Consider the following 17,993-nt stretch of genomic DNA (forward strand, 5'->3'; position numbering starts at 1 on the left):
GTCAATGCAGCTAGCTATCAGGAGATTTTGGAGCACTTCATGCTTCCATCTGCTGAAAAGCTTTATGGAGATGAAGATTTCATTTTTCAGCACGACCTGGCACCTGCTCACAGTGCCAAAACCACTGGTAAATGGTTTACTGACCATGGTATCACTGTGCTCAATTGGCCTGCCAACTCTCCTGACCTGAACCCCATAGAGAATCTGTGGGATATTGTGAAGAGAACGTTGAGAGACTCAAGACCCAACACTCTGGATGAGCTAAAGGCCGCTATCGAAGCATCCTGGGCCTCCATAAAACCTCAGCAGTGCCACAGGCTGATTGCCTCCATGCCACGCCGCATTGAAGCAGTCATTTCTGCAAAAGGATTCCCAACCAAGTATTGAGTGCATAACTGTACATGATTATTTGAAGGTTGACGTTTTTTGTATTAAAAACACTTTTCTTTTATTGGTCGGATGAAATATGCTAATTTTGTGAGATAGGAATTTTGGGTTTTCATGAGCTGTATGCCAAAATCATCCATATTAAGACAATAAAAGACCTGAAATATTTCAGTTAGTGTGCAATGGATCTAAAATATATGAATGTTAAATTTTCATCATTACATTATGGAAAATAATGAACTTTATCACAATATGCTAATATTTTGAGAAGGACCTGTATAACAGGTTGCAGATATCTAATTTTAACACTAGGTGGCGCTTGTTGTCTTGAAAAAATCCTCTACACTCCATCACATTAACTGAACAAAGCTGTTGGGACAGCGGTCTGTTTAATGCTCAGCAGCCTCCAGGATCCTCTATCGTGCTTTATTGTTGTCACTGAAGACAGAAAAAACAGAGACTTAGTCATATCATTTAAATTTATTTCCTATAATCTCAAAAACATACATTTTTACTTTGCTTGCACTCTAAGAAATATATTCAGTTATATGTAAAGTTTTCTAAAACGAGATTTTTCTTATCCGATTGACTGGTTGGCTATCCGTTTTTCCCTAAGAAATTAATCTTTACTTGGGATCTACTATAATTTATTCAAACATGTTTTTTTAGAAGACGTACACAGATGCTCACACACAGACTTCGTGTGCAAGTTTAAGTGTATCCCTTTTCTTTAGTGTTAACAGTACAGCATATGGCATGGACTAGGTTATCTCCCTGACTATCTGCACAACGACACTGCATTTTGACATGATAACAGAAGTTCAGTCGACACCCAACAGTTAGCAGGAACACCATACAGTATGCAATACATTTGTACAAAAAGGTATACACAAACAATACACTATAGTACTCTAATTTGTCTCTTCAGTATGGCAGGTAAACGCACACACACCCATCCACACACTAAAAGTAAATATAAAATGTCTACACCCCCTATTAAAGTGTCAGGTTTTTGTGATGTAAAGGAATAAAATCAAGATAAATAATTTCAAAACCTTTTTAACCCCTTTGATGTGACCTCTAACCTTTAAAACTCTTAAACAATAGTTGCAAATATTTTAGTAGGGAAAAATAAAAAAACTTTAATAATGTGGCTGCATGCGTCTGCTGACTCTCTTATAACAATGGAGGTGAATGTTCAGAATCAACGTCCACATTCCAACCCATGATGAATAAGAGTCATTACACTCATCTCCCTCTCATCTACACCAAATAAAGTTCAGCTGCTCTCGTAGGCTTCTCCACAGAAAAAACCCTGTGCTCTGCAAAGGGCTTCCAATGCACCAGTAGGAACCCACTGTCAAAGGCTATCAGTCATTTGAAGGCTACAAATGAATTTTCAAGACAATACACATACCAAGGAACACAGCAAAGACAATCATCATCAAATAGAGAACATATGTCGCAACAGTGAAATTAACTAAGAGCTAGATGTCCCACCAAAATGATGAAACAATGAAAAGAAAGTGCTCAGGGAGGCTGCTAAGAGGACCACAGAAACTTTAAGGAGGCTGCTGGACTTCCTGGAAGGTTCTGGCTGTGTTGTAAAAGGAACAACACTGAGATATGAAGTAGGATGGCAAGACAGAAACCCTTTATTGCAAGTAAAAATAGCCAAGCCCAGCTAAATTTAGCAAAAAAAAACACACAAGGTCCCCAAAAATGTGTTATGATCTGATTTTACCACAGTTTAACTTTGAGTCCATGAGGTATGTGTGGCACGGAAACAACACTACACATCACCAAAACAACATAAACACAGTAGAGCATGGTACTGGCAGAACCATGCTATGGGGCTGTTTTGTTTCCAGCTAGAACTGAGGCCTCTATCAAGGTGGTGGAATTTGTGAACAGCTCCAAATACTAGTCAGTGTTGGCACAAAACCTTCTGCCATCTGCTAGAAAGACGGAGGTGTATTGGAGCATCATCCTTCAGCCAGACAACCAAAACATACATACATCTAAATCAATAAAATATTTGTTTTATAGCAAGAAGATACAAGTCCTGGAAGCAAGACCCCAGACCTAAATCTGAAAATCTACGGGGTGATCTGATGTGGACTGTTAACAGAAGATTCACTTGCAGACACATTTGGAGGGTTTTTGTTTAAAAGTAGACATTATTGCCAGTCCCGATGTGCTGGTCTGGGAGAGTCCTACCCAAAAATATATAGGGCTTAATTAAAATAAATAAGTGATTCAACAAAGTGTTTAATGGCATGCAAACCACATTTTGTTTCTTCTTTCTCCCTCCCGCTCAAAGTTTTCACTTTGTTTTTCAATAGAGTATTATAGGTCATAGGTCATGATTTATCTAGATTTAATCTGTTTAGATCTCAAAAACAGGCGTTTTATAACCGGGATCTGCAGCCTTTTTATGTCCACTTTACACATTACACCACACAATCAGGGACTGCAGGTTCTGAATTAAGCCCTCACTGCTTTAAGAGAGCGCATAACATTTTCAGAACCACGTCATCCAATTTCCATTCACAAACTGCAGACAAAGCTGTTGGACAAGATGACAGAAGGAAACTATTTACAGGATTTCAACCATGAAATATTGCACTTGTTGGCCCATTGCATTTCACAGCGAGTGCCATGACAATGCTCCTAAATCTGTAAGACAGAGTGATATTTACATTGTCTTAGAATATAACTCTACACCAATAAGTCAGGACTGACCTCATGCATTTTTATTTTATTTTTTTACATTTTTGTAGTTTTATTTACCTATGCAACAAGCAACTGACCGTGTTAAGGGGATTGTAATGTTTTGGCACTTTTTTAAATGAATTTATGAGATGAACTTGAAATGTTTAGAATTTTTTAACTAGTTGCAACTTGTACATGTCATAGACTTATTAAAGACAAAGGTGGTGTATATTTATGAAGTTTTTAAGCAAGATACAGGGATTTTCTTCCCCCTTTTTTAAAAAGGGGGTTCAATTTTACAGCAGAAATCACGATGAATACGAAATTATGGCTGTTTATTCCATGCCATGACACACCGTCTGCTTTTATCATATGCTTTACTGTGCTTCGATGAAATGGAGCTGAGGAGCTTTTGGTAAGGCCTATTTTCAGATAAAACAGCACACGTTTGACTTTTTGGCAGCATGCTCTTTGCATCAAACATTTGAAGGCTGAGGATAATGATTGAGTTGCTTTTAAGATACTTTTTAGAGAATTCACACATCTACATACAGCAAAGGGTGAAACTGTACTCACATCAGTTACACAGACTTGGTTCATTCCAACAGGATGCACGATTTACAGTGGGACTTACAGAGGCCAAGTTGGAGATGCTGAAAGGCCACTTTTTTCCCCAAAAGGTAGTTGATTATTCAATGGCAAAATGACATGACACACTCATGCAAATCCACGCTCACTTACTGCACAGTCACGGCCAGAGGCTTATTATTACAGTCGTTACACAAAGGAAAGCCGCTACATCGCCTAGTGCGCTAAATTCTAGATTTGGCAGCTCTAGGAGTCAAAATTACCCAGAAAAAAAGGACGATTTACACCATACAGAAAACTTAATAGACATATTAAAGCACTCAATTAATCTATTTCTTGTATAGGTATTCTTAAAGATATTAAAGGTCTGAAGGATAACCTGTGTAAGTTTAAGTGTTGGACTATTTCAAGCCCTGCCAGACACGATTGGTTTATTATCAAATTAACTAGCTGAAGGATACTGATTCCCTATATTCTAGATAACCTGTGATTTTTATATGTTTTACATTAGTAATGACTGTACTCATTGTTACTTGTTTATTATATAAGGTGATAAAGTTTGGGAGATAATGTAACAGCCTTTGCAATTTTTACTACTAAACAGGCTTTGAACTGCAGTCCGAAGAGGGTGGTACTGATAGAGCGATGGCCCCCTGCACTCTACTGCCCTGACAGCTTTCTAAAGCCGATCACTAACAGTTGCATCCAGGCTGCTGGAGTGGCGGAGCGCTGTCTGTCAGTTTGGCGGTGGGGGCTCCCGTAGTGACAGCCGGATCAGTGTCCAAGCTCTCAGACATCTTGTCGCAAATTAGGTCAACGAGACGTTCGAAGGTCTGCTTGACGTTGATGTTGTCTTTTGCGCTCGTCTCAAAGAATTCAAATCCTTCAGATAAGAAAACAAAATGTGAATCATACAAAATAGTGAAGTATATTATCATGCTTTTTTTCTGGTCTTTCGTTTCTTCCAAGTAGTCATACCCTTTTAACCTTTTTCTTTTCACATTGCACCCAGAAATTACAGTTTTCTTTCATTGCTATTTTATGTGAAAGACCAAAACAAATTAGAGCATCTCTGTAAAGAAGTAAAGAAAGACGAAGAAAATTGTGGTTTTTAAACATTTTCCAAAAGTAAAAAATGTAAAAATGTGGCAAGCATTTATATTCAGCCTTTTGAATGATAGACCTTAGAAGACCTTAATCCAGTGTAACTATTTTTTTCAGAAGTCACCTGATTAGTAAATAATCCCTCAGAGTGAACCAATAACATAATAAAGACCAAGGAATACAGCAGACAGGTCAGAAGTAAAGTTGTGGAGATAGGTTGTAAAACAATACAACTGTTCTATCCATCATTTGAAACTAGAGAAGGGATGACACAACTGTAAGCCTACCAAGACATGGTCATCCAAAAACTGACAGACCAGGCAAGGAGAGCATTAATCAGAAACACTGCAAAAATGTTTTTTATAATAATCCAAGACTGCAAAAAGCCACAGCTCAGGTGGAAGAATTTGCTGACTGCACAACATTAGACGTACAAATCTGGCGCTTAAGTAAAGGTGGCAAAAAGACAGCAATTGCGGAAAGAAAGCCATGCAACTTCCTGTTTGCAGTTTGCTACAAGCCATGTAGGGAACAGAGAAACACAGACCACAGAATCACATACAGAAAAAAATGGTGCTCTGGTCAGATGAGACCTAAACTTCCTGCTAAACACATAAAATTACATGTCGGAGACTCTGCATATCGCCCTCAACCCACATGGTGATGAAACATGGTGGTGGTAGCGTTACAGAACAAAGCACATTCATGTTTTAGGTTGGCCCATTCAAATTCAGACCTAAATCCAATCTAGATCTACAAAACATTGATTCAGGGCCTACATACAAATGTAGTCCACACTGGCCACATTTTATTTAAGTGTTGAAAATCATGAATCATTTTTCTTTCCACCTCATAAATGATGCACTACTTTGTGTTGGTTTATCCAATAACATTCCAACAACATACCCTGAAGTTTATTAGTGTCTCGTGGCAAAATGTGAAAAAGTTCAAGCGGAATGTATACTTCTGTAGGGAGTTATGAATAATGTTTTTATGCAGCACTTTCATTGTGATACACAATAATTTTACATGCTTGTAGCTGTGGATGTTGTTGTGCGACCTACCCAACTGTTCGGCCAGCAGGCGGCCACTATCCACGGAGACCACCCTCTCTTCTTCCATGTCGCATTTATTCCCAGCCAGCACCACCTGCGCGTTGTCCCAGGAGTAGGTTTTTATCTGGGTCGACCTGCACAGAATCAAAGGCAAACAGAAACAGACACAAGTCATGTTCATGGGGACTGCTGCAAGAAAAGCATTGAGATCTGTTTTGTTGTTGCATTGTTTGTTTGACAGGATCCTTCAGAAATGAAAAGATGTATGGAGGGGGCGGGGCATGATGTATTATCTGTTCGCCATTTGGAGCGGTCATGAACAGCGATTACATCCATGTTCTTTTGGCTCATCGCAGTATATGAGTCACTGACAGCGTTAGGAGAAAAAGTGGGTCAGTTTCAGATATTTGATGCAAAACTTCTTGTTTGTATATGGGTCATCATTTAGCATAGGTAAGCTAACTGTTGGGAGCATAAATGTTTGTGTTTTTGAATATTAAAGGATGATTTATGAGTTGACATGAACAAGATAAGTTAAGAAACACAGTGCAATTAAAGTTGACCATAATTATCACACTCATCATCATTCTATCATCCTTATCCACATGTACATCAAATATGGTTCTCATCATAATCACCATACACATTATGCTCTACATCCTTATCATCACAATTCTCTGGTTTAAATTTCTCTTGTTTAATGTGCTTCTAATGTAATTCTCTTTCCTGTTCTCTGTTCCTTTATTATCCAGCAAAGCACTTTAAATAACTACTGTGTATGAATAGCGCTCTACAATTAATAACTTGCCTTGCTTTAATTTGTTACTCAAAAAGGATGACTTGTTATTTACAAGCCCTTTTGCTGTGGGGAAAGTGCTGGACGTGCAACATGAAAACCAGCTGACTATATCTTTATTTTCTCTATGTTGTACAAATGTTCTGTCCAGTCTTAATTGGAACTTGGATATGTTTATAATGAGTTTAACAATGTGTTTCTATGATTTATTACTCTGGTTTAAAACATGTTTAAGTCAATTTTCTGTCATTGCTGTCTGTTTTATAAGGTTTTATTAAGAATTATTAGGTAGAGCAAAGACTGGGTGTAAATAATAATATTGATGCAAACACTTAAAAAATCATTGAATGGGACAACATAAGAAAATAACACAAAAATGCGTGATATTAATACCACAGTTAAAAGCAAATAACTGAATTTACTGAAAAATACACTTTTATGTGTCGTGAAATAACTACAAATGTGTAAAATCACTCTAATATGGAAAGCAAAGAAAACTATTTTGTGAAAGAACATGAAACATGAAGAAATTAACACCTCTGGTAAAGCTTTTTCTCACTCAAATTATTGTTGAAAGGTGCACTTTATATATAAATTTACCATGTGAATGTGAAAATGTTTACACTGTAAAATAGTAAAAAATATTAGCCACGCAAGGCAAATTTATTTGTATAGCACATTTCAACAGCAAGACAATGTCCTTTACATGTTTACACGTTTCAGTTAATAGTTTAAATAGAACAGTCAAAGGCAACTCTAAACAAAGTGGTTTTCATCCTGATTTTAAAGAGCTCAGAGATTCTGCATTTTTTCAGTGCAGTAACACTCTCAAAATAGCTAATGCTGTCGTGTTAACAGTATTCAAATTAAAACGACACTGCAGATTTTTCCATGTAGAACAAATTGATAATAACTGTGTGTCAGATTGGTTGTTTTTTATTCAAAAAAAGCCCTTGTTTACATTTACTGGAAGGTTACTACGAATTAGAAAGGTCTCTGTTCTAACCTCTCTGGACTGCTCTCATTTTAAGCAGGAGTTTAAGAAACAAGCTGCTGTGGGGTTGAACTCTCACTGAAAGTAGGGCAGCAAACACACCGTGGGCAGAAAACAGGAGAAATAGAGCAAGGCGACAAAAGAAAGACTGAGTAACAGAGAGATGGCAACAAGATGTTACAGCTTATTTGACATGGCAGTTCACATGTTGAACAAAATCTCGTCTAAAATATCTGCAATTAGAACTAAAGAGTGAGTCAGACACATCGAGTTAAATAAGGTTCAAGTAAATGTAATTATTTAAAATGACTAAATATGGTTATATATAATTTGCTTTCAGTTCAACATTTAATGTCAATGTTACAGTATTTCCCTGGGTTGTCTCTGACTTAGGCATGAAATGAGCATGTGACAAGATTAACTTAAACACAGTTTAGGAAGGAGCTATCGTCATGGTAACCTCCTTTTTTCATTCAACCTTGTCACAAGGAACAAGAGAAAGCAGAATTAAAGCTGAGGGCAAAGACAGAATACTATGTATCTCTCCAGTAACCCTGGCCAGTTGTAAACACGGCTCCCCTTTATCAGATAACCATCACAGTCAGTGCACAGACTGCAGTAAACCATCAAAGAGTCAAACCGGTCCTGAAACAATCATAAGTGGATCTGGCTTTGACATGCAAAAGAAAGCATGTCTGGTACAAAGTGGACTGATTTATATTTGTTGTCTGTTTATACCAGAGACAAAAAGTGTTACATTGACTTATGTTTTATCTGCAATAAAGATAATACGACTGTCAAGATGTAATTTATTTGTATTAAATATCACAGCTTTCGTATGAACATGTGCTCCTTTAAGCAGCTGTAAAATGGTCCAAACGAAAAGACGGGTGCAGAAGCTTACACTAGCCTCAGTGGTGATCAGTACAGGGCTTAAAAAGAGACAAATGTTTTGTTTTGTTTTTTTGTCCCAGGAGCCCAGGTTTCTGGTAATCTTTCAACATGGTTTGATCAATAGCTCTAGTTTTTAGAATTGTTGTCTCTAATTTTGTGTCCAGTCTATACACCTAGGTATGACAGAATATTGTGTAGTTTCTGCTTAAAAGTCAAGTCAAAGTTAAGAAGTAGAGGACAAAACACAAAGCGTCAGGCCTCAAAAACTAACAGTGCCTTGTAAAACTATTCATTTTCATATTTTGTCACACTATAATGTCCTGAATTGGTAAATAGAGTCCAGTAACTTTAATCAGGGAAAACCGCCAAGAGACGCATGTCAATTCCGGCAGAACTGCATACTACAGCTCAGGTGGAAAACATGTTAACGTAACTATTAGTGCAACCCAGAAATCTAGCCCGAGGCCTTTGTGCTTGCTTAGCAAGCACAAAGAATAAGGTGCTCTGGTCAAATGAGAGCAAAATTACTCATTTTGGCTTGTATGCAAATGTACACTACACATCACCGAGAACACACCAACCATGCAGTCACACGTGGTGGTGGCAGTTTCATGCTATGGTGATACTTTTCTTCAGCAGGACAGGTTAGAGTTGATGGGAAGATGGATGGAGCTAAATACAGAACAACAATGGAAAAAAATCGATTAGAGACTTTAACGATATGACCCTTTGGCAGATGTTCACCTTCCAGCACAATAACAACCATCAAAAAACAACCCAGGCAACAATTAAATGGTTTAGATCAAAGTTTGTATATGGAAGACTCACACAAAGTCTCAGGTTGTGAATAGCTGGTTCGAGAATAAATTTAAAAGACTTGCAGCTGTAATTGCAGCAAAACGTAATTCTAGAAGGTCTCATGGGTAAATGCTGAATACAAATGCGGTCAGTGATTGACAGTTTCTTATTTGAAAAAACTCTTTGAAAATTATATTTCCTTTTCCTCCCACTTTACAGTTATGGACTACTTTCTGTTGGTTTGTCACATGACATCTAGATAAAATAGATTGAAGTTTGTGTGTGCAACGTGACTGAAAGGTAAAAATATTTAGGATTTATCAATACTTTTTGCAAGGCGATGCATCTGACAGGACATGAGAGATAAATAATTGTTTTTATTTTTAACTGTGTACTAAGTTATAAGTCAGACTTTGGAGAGAACCTCATTGGTACCAGAATAACATTTTTTTAATTTATTTATTATCACCTATAGCATCCATGTAAATAGACTCCCTGTGGAGGCCCTGATGAGTAAAAACTAGCAAGTCCTATTGCTACTAAATAACACAGTTTACAGGTATGCTAGGTAAATACAAGACTTAGTAGCTTTGACTTCCCTTGTGGTGTTCACAGCAATTTTAACCTGTTGCAGCTGCTGTCTGATTCCCTGCTTGAGAACCATCAGTCATTTTCTATACTGCTGCTTCCATACTGGGTCGCAGGGGAGCTGGTGCCTTTCTCCAGCAGTCTATGGGTGAGAGGCGGGGTACACCCTGGACAGGTTGCCAGTCCATCGCAGGGCAACACACAAACAACCATGCACACACTCATTCATACACCTAAGGGCAATTTAGAGAGACCAATTAACCTAACAGGCATGTCTTTGGACTGTGGGAGGAAGCCAGAGTACCCAGTGAGAACCCACGCATGCACAGGGAGAACATGCAAACTCCATGCAGAAAGACCCCCAGCCGGGAATCAAACCCAGGACCGTCTTGCTGCAAGGCAACAGTGCTACCAACTGCGCCACCGTGCAGTCCCTACTTGTTAACCAATGAAAACAAATTGTATTTCAAAAATTGTCACTGGACAGAAAAAAATGGTTGTGCAAACTAAAACTTTGAAATACCTTCAGGTCTGAATATTGGTGCAAACATCTTTAAGAGATTGGGATGACGTTTGGTTCTTGAAAGCTTCATGGGACTTAAAAAAAGAGGGGCAACTCAAAGTTGCAGTGCACATTATGCACTAAAGCTGCAAAATTGTCTATATCAAATTATCCAACCAAACTAATGCAGCATAAAAAATATGACATAATTTCTTCTATAAATGCCAATTCTGAGCTGGTGAGTCCATTTGGCTTGCCAAAAAGATATGACTGCATTTGACACCTGATTAGTCAAAATGAAAACACATTCTGTCTCTTGCAGCCTTCATGATGTTTTCCAGTGTAAGAATGTTCACCCAGAAACCTAATTTCTGGGACTGGTGGAATGTTAGCATCCAAGTCATGGCTCATACATGATTGCATCGTCAGAAAGAACAGACGTCTGGCTCAGAGTTATGGTTTAGCCTGCAAATGTTTGGATGACTCTTGAACAGACCCCAGATTTGAACTTGACAAGTTTCCACAAAGGTGAATATGCAAGCTGCAGAAAAAGTCTGTTGGATTTCAGATAGATAGTATTTATTAGCAGTTAAGAAGGGTGAGCATTTTGCAACAATCACTGCACTGAGATCCAAAACTCGATGCACATTAGGTAAGAACTTAAAATGTCTACTAAAGATGCTTTTGGTACACTTTGTATAAATAATTATATATAAATCAGAAAAAACAAACTTACCAGTCCTGCACAGCACCAAATGACTCTTCGTTGGTTATGTCGTACATCAGGATAAAACCCATGGCCCCGCGGTAGTAAGCTGTAGTAATGGTCCTGTAGCGCTCCTGACCTGCAGTGTCCTACACACAGACATTATGATTTGGTATCACTGACCCGGCCCTGCTTTTACATTATTGATGCACTCCTATTAATACCTACAAAACCTGATCTGCTTGGTGTAGTCATAGCTGCAATTTTTTTTAAAGTGTCTTCTCTTTTGTGCTCATTATCTGTAACTAATCATTATACTAATAGCTACACTGGCTTTGCATTAATAAGGTGCCAGAAGCAACACCTCTGTTTTAGCTGATGAGATTGATTTTGTCCTTTCCTGAATAAAATAATCGATCAGCTCTAATAAAGGTTCACTGAGACAGAGATCATGACCTGCATTTCATCAAAAAGGGTCTAAATATAGAAACAAGACAGTTATAGGCTATTTTTGTACACATAGATGATCCATTTGTCACAGTCAAAAGATGTTCAAAAAGCCAATGAAAATTTAAAAACTGTATCTACAGTTGGGGGATTGTGCAGTCTTTATCCCTATTACCAAACTGTACAGTAGATTTGTTGTTTTATGGATTACATAATAAGAAATCCCTCCTGTTCCTCATGCTGATACTGTATGTTTACAGCTTTGTTCTTACACCCACAAGAAGTGTGTTTCCAGGCTGTCTGTGAATCATGGCAGAGGACTACTGGCTGCTCTACTTGGCTCTCTCCAAACAGACGGCAAACAGGCAGCTCTGGATTGTGTTGGTCGCGGTAATCTGGCGTTCTGTTTGCCTGCACACAGTCGCAACAGTGGGCCTGTTATAGCTAGAGGACACATCTGACCTTCACTCCGCAGAGACGCAGCTCCCTGTTTCCATGTTCCTCACTGCAGCTGGGACTTTTTGTCAGTTTATGCCAAGACCAAAACGTGTTCCCAGCCTGTAATGTTCACTAATGTTCTGTACAGCAGAAAGAGACTTTTCTCACTTTCTCATGCTATTATCAGAAACTACAATGTATTTAGACCAACACAAAGTAGAGCATAATTGTAAAGTGGGGGAAAAGGAAACATGTTTTTTGTTGAAAATTGAGAACAAATTAAAGTAGGGTCAATTATAAAATACCATCCCAATTTCAGAACATCTAAAAGCACTGTTCAATCTGTTATCCAAGAGAAATATGGTTACTCTGGAGGAGCTGCAAAGGTCCTTAGCTCAGGAGGTGAGAAAATCGTTTAGCATGACATTATTTATGCCCTCCTCAAATCTAGCCTCGTTGCTAAAGGAAAGCTGTACCAAACTGCTTGCAGTTTGCCACAATGCATAATGTGGCACTGTTTTTCTTCAGGGAAATAAATAAAAACTGCATGCTACACTAAAAAGAATTAAATCATATATGCTTTTTCTTCCACTTCTTCCACTATGCAGTACTTTGAATTTGTGTATCCCATAATATATCAATAAAATACATTTAGGTTTGTGGTTGTAACATGAAAACATGTAGGAAAACTTCTTGGAGAGTGAATATTTTTGTCAATTAGAATGAATGCAAAGGATGAGAATGTCTTAGCTATTTTTCATGTGCATACACGAGGCCATGCTCGAGTCATCTGCACGTTTTACCCCAGGCTTAGTTCTTCTCTGAATTCTGCACTTTAAACAGTTTAGTTAACAATTACCCAAAAACTTTAAGCATTTTTCTTTCTCTGGATGTACTTTAAAAAATAGAGTGGAACAGGAAAAGAAAATCTGCATAAGTCAAGGGAATTTGAGCACTTTAAAAAGCTGTGGTTGTAATCTGGTGAGCTGAAATCGATGAAAGCAGCAGACTTCTTCAAGCAGTAAGGCAGCGAGCGGAAGCATGCTGTATACAAAAACCTCCTTGTTCTGTATGTGTCTGTTTTTAATCATATTGCCATCAGTCGGTTTCATTCACCACAGCAACACACTTTGAAGAGAGAACTTGTGTATTATGACATGTGACAACCGCAGAGACTTTAGCCAATACTCATCACCTTAAAAGGTCCCTTTACTGTATGTCTCAGCTCTTTATAGGCCAATTAAAAGAGACAGGCCAATTATCTGGATGCAAGGGCAATCCTTTTTATCTGCGAATATGCTTATCTTTGCTGCTGATGAAAACACAGAATCCCGATTAGCCTTCATCTCCCTGTTCACACAAACATTTTCACTTTCTGAGGATGGATAATTGCTCAAAATAGACCTCCAAATGGAAGAAAGAGAGGAACAGACAGGACGTCTTTCAGATTTATTTACATTTACAGTCTCAGAGGTATAGAGTGACAATCTGCTTCTGCAGCTCAGACGAACTCCCAATTAAACACATTCAAATTCTTCAGTTTCCCACACGTTCTGAGGAAGGTGTTGCTTCTGCATTCCTCCCTGTTGTGTGCCACGTTAACACTTACTAGTCTGCTGTCTGTAATGTTGAGATTTCCATCTGCCTCCACACTTAGATCAGAAGTGTCAGGAAGCACAATGAAGCCGTTTGCTGAATTGTTATTAAGGAAATGCTTCATCCTCTATGTTCTCTCTATGTATGATTTAAGAAGTTGAACCACAAACACTACTGATTATGAAACTTAGTTGAGTATTTGCAAGAAAGTTTTAACAAGGGCAAAATAGTTTACTATCTTAGTTTTTTAGTATTTACACGTTTGAGGATGATCCACAATAAATGGGCGAAATAAAAATCCTCAGCGACAGGCATCACAATGTGGGAGCAACGAAACAAGATCTAAGCTCTTCAAAAGACCTTGGAGGTCATCAGATTACAAGTTACACTGAATCTAAAAATACTACATTAAAATGAGACCCGGATAAATCACTTGAATTATTTTCACTTTTAATGGAATGTCTCTCCTGCGCAATTCAACTGAACAACTTTGTTAAGGGGTAAATATAAAACATAACAGGTACAATTGCCTGGTTGGATAATTGTACACACCCTTACACTAATTTAACTGTGTTAAAGAATCATTTTATTCAATTTCAGTTCTCTTTGGTAGGAATCTAACAGCATCCCACATCTTGACTTGCCAATATTTGCTCAATGTACCTTGAAAGGTTCTTCGAATCTATGAAATTGTGAGGACATTTCTTGTCTGTATCTTTCTTCTGATGAACATCCACTTCTGGACTCAGACATTCCAAAACTTTAGTATTTTTCTGGTGATGCCATACTGTTGTTCTGAATGTAAGGTGGGCTTACTGTGATTTTGAAAAACTAAATCTCTCTTCATCCTCAGCTTTCTAGCAGACACCTGAAGGTTTTGGCTCAAAATTGACTGTTTATTACTGCAACCCCCTTGACTAAACGGGGACACATAAAGAGCTACCATGTTTTGCTGTGGTTATAGCATTCTTCTGGTGTTGTGGGGTGCTGTTTCTGTGCCAAACATAACTTTTGGAATTATGGCCCAAAAGTTAAATCTTAAGTTTTATAAGACCTTAACACATGCAAGGTTTGGGAATGTTTGAGTGAGGCATGGATGCTGTCTCTAAAAAAAGGAGAATAAAGGAAATCGTTTTCACCTGTTGAACACAACCCAGCACTAACCAAACATTCCTACAGCTTTTTCAGCACTACTATCATCCTTTGCCAATCTCCCTTACCAGTTTCTTCCTATCTCTTTGTCAGTTTTGAAGAAATCCATCTGTTTAAATGTCTCTTTTGTTGCATAGTTTATTCTATGATGTTGTGGATATTTTTTGTACACTTCGCCTGTCTGATACATTTGTCCAATGAGCTCCTCTTGGTTCTCTATAACCTCTGGCTTTAGCTCAAGGATGCACACGAGCATTTTATATTTAAATCTATGCTTAATGAGATGCATTATGACAGATGCAAAGTATGAACTCCAGAATATTGAATTCTGAAATAAAATTAAAGATGCCTCTAAGTATTAGCTTAGTTTGCTTTGTACAGTTGAATTGTACAGCAAACATGTCACATTAAAAGGTGAAACCATCTTGAAATTATTTATAACTAAATTTCTAAATGTCACAAAAACCTTTCCTTTTTAACCAGTGTTTATACTTGTAAGAGATCCACTGTACTCCCAGATACCTCTGAAATTATAACGAATAATCTTGAATGGAAATATTACAAGATAAAATAAAAACTTTACTTGCTTGAAATCTATAAACCTTTTAATGGCTTCTGTATGTTTAATGTCTGCGCTTGTGAGTATTTCATACCCAGATCTGCAGTTTGATCCTCTTGTCATTCTTGTACACGGTCTTAACTTTGAAGTCAATGCCCACTGTGCTGACGAAGGCCGACGTGAAGGCGTCATCGGCGTAACGGAACAGGAAGGACGTCTTCCCCACGCTGCTGTTGCCGATGATGAGTAGCTTAAACATGTAGTCGAAATTTTGGTCTCCTCCCTCTCCTTTCCCCTTAACATCCTGAGTGGCAGCCATCTGCCAAAACAAAAATGATAGAAATTGTATACATTGTACTGTATACTGAAGGTGTCAAAACATTTTACAAAATTATTTGCTGGGCATACTCCATATGTTAGCTAGCTATAAGTCTTTGCTTAGTCAGTAAAACAACAACAACTAGTTTGTGCAAAATTGCAGTAAAGGAGAGGGGAAAGCTATAAAGCCTAAATATTGGATGCAGAGTACAGTAAGCTTGTTTTACAGGATACAGATCAGAGAAGACAGAAGGCTGCGTCAGGCAAACCAGCATGACCAACACAGCAAGCTGTTGGTTTAATGAGTATTAGATAACAAGCTGAGTTCCTTCCACAATAAGATATATCTATAAATAAGCCAAAGAATGATCTTTATTGATGTTTTTACTTTGAGGGCAATATTTAGCTCATTAATAAACAAAACCAAAATTGGAGAGTAGTAGATATTAGTTAATAAAACACTAACAATTTTAGGCAAGCAGACATGTTTGTGTGTATAATGTTAAATAATGGTTGAATTTTAAAGTTAGGTGCTTCATTTTGCCAAAACATTCTACCTAGGAGGAAGATTACTAAGGACTAAGATTTTGATCAAAATTTGACAGAAGATGCTGCTTCAGTGAACTGTTATTATATATCCCTAATCATGTGCCATGTCCAGCAGAAAGCAGCAAAACTGATACGTGATATATCTAGACTATGTTGTGAAGAACTATATCAACTTAGTAAAGGTTAAAAGCGTGATTGAGAAAGTTACTGGTTTTCAACAAAAGTTTGAGTTTCTGTTTAACTAAGTGTGTGAAAGCACTAATGCTGAAGTCAAACTTTGTCTTAACTTTGAGGCAGCCATTGCTAATGGACAGCAAATGGTAGCTGCAAGTTGTCAGGGAAAGGTTAAAAATGCCACCTTTATAAAACTTTGTATTCAACTTTGGCTAACTTAGCAATAGTGCTAATGCTAAAGTGTAACCAGCTAGCAAGATGAGCTTCTTAATCCTGAGAAAGTTGTTGCCACTAAATGGCAAATCTTAGTTTGTTTAGCAGCTTGCTTTATTTAGGAACTAACTTTTATTTTTTATTTCTTTTTACCATGGAAGACAAATCTGAAGCAAAATTATATTACCAATGAGTCAGGATTATCTACTTAGTAAAGTAAGCAGATTTTAGAAACTGGTAGGCATTTGACTAAATACTTTAAGGATATCTTAGCTGTTAAATGTTCTTAATATCCAGCTGTCAACACAAGCAAAATAACAGAAAAGTTGTTTGGCTGAGAAAAACTGCAGCACATGTTCTCTTCTGAAAATATAATTATCTAATATCTGCCAATATAGCCTTTTATTTCAGACCCTTCAAATAAAGATGAGCAAAAAACTACCTTACAAGTAGTAGCTGTACAACACTAGAAAAAATGGGACTATTAAACTGCCTTTAAACTAATAAAAATGATTACAATCTAACGAAATAGAACTACATTTTGTGGGTTTGATTCTAACGGCCGGTTTTATCAGTGTACAGACTAATTCGGTGAATTTCAATACAGTGTGGGAAATCTTGCTCACAAATTTAAAAGTGGACCAGGAGACATGTCTACTGTTAGGTTTGTCTACATGAGAGTAAACAGCAACATTTTTGCTTGTGTACTCCTTGAGTGATCATAAAATCTGCTCTCAGATTTTAGTTGCTCACAAATGTACACAGAGTACTGAAAAACCAGACACTGATATAAACGATCCGTTCGAACTGTCAGCAGTCAGCGACCTCAGAGGATGCAAGCAACTCTGAGGAGATGACAGGAGAGCGGTCATCGCTCGCTCCAAGGTGAATGTTTGAACCGAGCAGCCGAGCTTCAGTCCCTGGCCATGTGCAACCATCTCTCCCTGCAGCCTTTGCGGTGAATAAAAGATGCCGGACCTCCATCATGCACGTCCTGTACTTGCTTTCTGTTCGCTTCCGTATGTGTGCGTGTGTCTGTTTGCAAGGACACCGTTCTCACGCAATAATAAGCCGGTTCTGCAAAATAATGTAATCAAACGCTGCAGAGCAGAGTGGCTGCATGCCTGTTAACTGTTTATATATACGAGCAGTTATGAGGAGGAGGATGTCATTCTATCTTTATACAGAAATTCCACAAATGTGAAAGTAAAAGGACATTGTGTGAACAAACCTGTTTCGAAGGCCTCGTTTCGACCTGTATTTGCCTCTGATAAGCAGGACAGAGGTTTAATTCTCTGAATCTATTCCGCAGACGCTGATTTCTTATTTTATTTTTTTATTTTGTCTTCCCTCTGTCTCCGAACCAGTTTCAGCACCTGGGAGCTGTCCCCTCCGCTTCCGATCTGGAGGCTGCTGCTGC

General features: G+C 37.9%; 1 protein-coding gene across 1 annotated transcript; it reads right to left on the reverse strand.

Moving 5' to 3' along the window:
- Window positions 1-852: 852 nt before the first annotated feature.
- On the reverse strand, window positions 853-17,993 carry rab3c (RAB3C, member RAS oncogene family). The gene is made up of 5 exons (XM_047381207.1): window positions 17,805-17,993; window positions 15,414-15,638; window positions 11,158-11,276; window positions 5,859-5,983; window positions 853-4,573 (listed from the first exon to the last, which is right to left on the reverse strand). The coding sequence occupies exons 2-5, from the start codon at window positions 15,636-15,638 to the stop codon at window positions 4,383-4,385; spliced, it is 660 nt and encodes a 219-aa protein (XP_047237163.1). The 5' UTR covers window positions 17,805-17,993; the 3' UTR covers window positions 853-4,382.

The sequence above is a fragment of the Girardinichthys multiradiatus genome, chromosome 12, assembly GCF_021462225.1.
Source record: "Girardinichthys multiradiatus isolate DD_20200921_A chromosome 12, DD_fGirMul_XY1, whole genome shotgun sequence".
Taxonomy (NCBI): Eukaryota; Metazoa; Chordata; class Actinopteri; order Cyprinodontiformes; family Goodeidae; genus Girardinichthys; species Girardinichthys multiradiatus.

Bases quoted from the DNA above. Each gene is read 5' to 3' on its own strand.
- rab3c (XM_047381207.1), bottom strand. From the start codon at position 15,638: ATGGCTGCCACTCAGGATGTTAAGGGGAAAGGAGAGGGAGGAGACCAA. The intron at 5,984-11,157 runs GTAAGTTTGTTT...GATTCTGTGCAG, and splicing joins TTTGGTGCTGTGCAGGACTG to GTCGACCCAGATAAAAACCT. The intron at 4,574-5,858 runs GTAGGTCGCACA...TCTTATCTGAAG, and splicing joins CCTGCTGGCCGAACAGTTGG to GATTTGAATTCTTTGAGACG.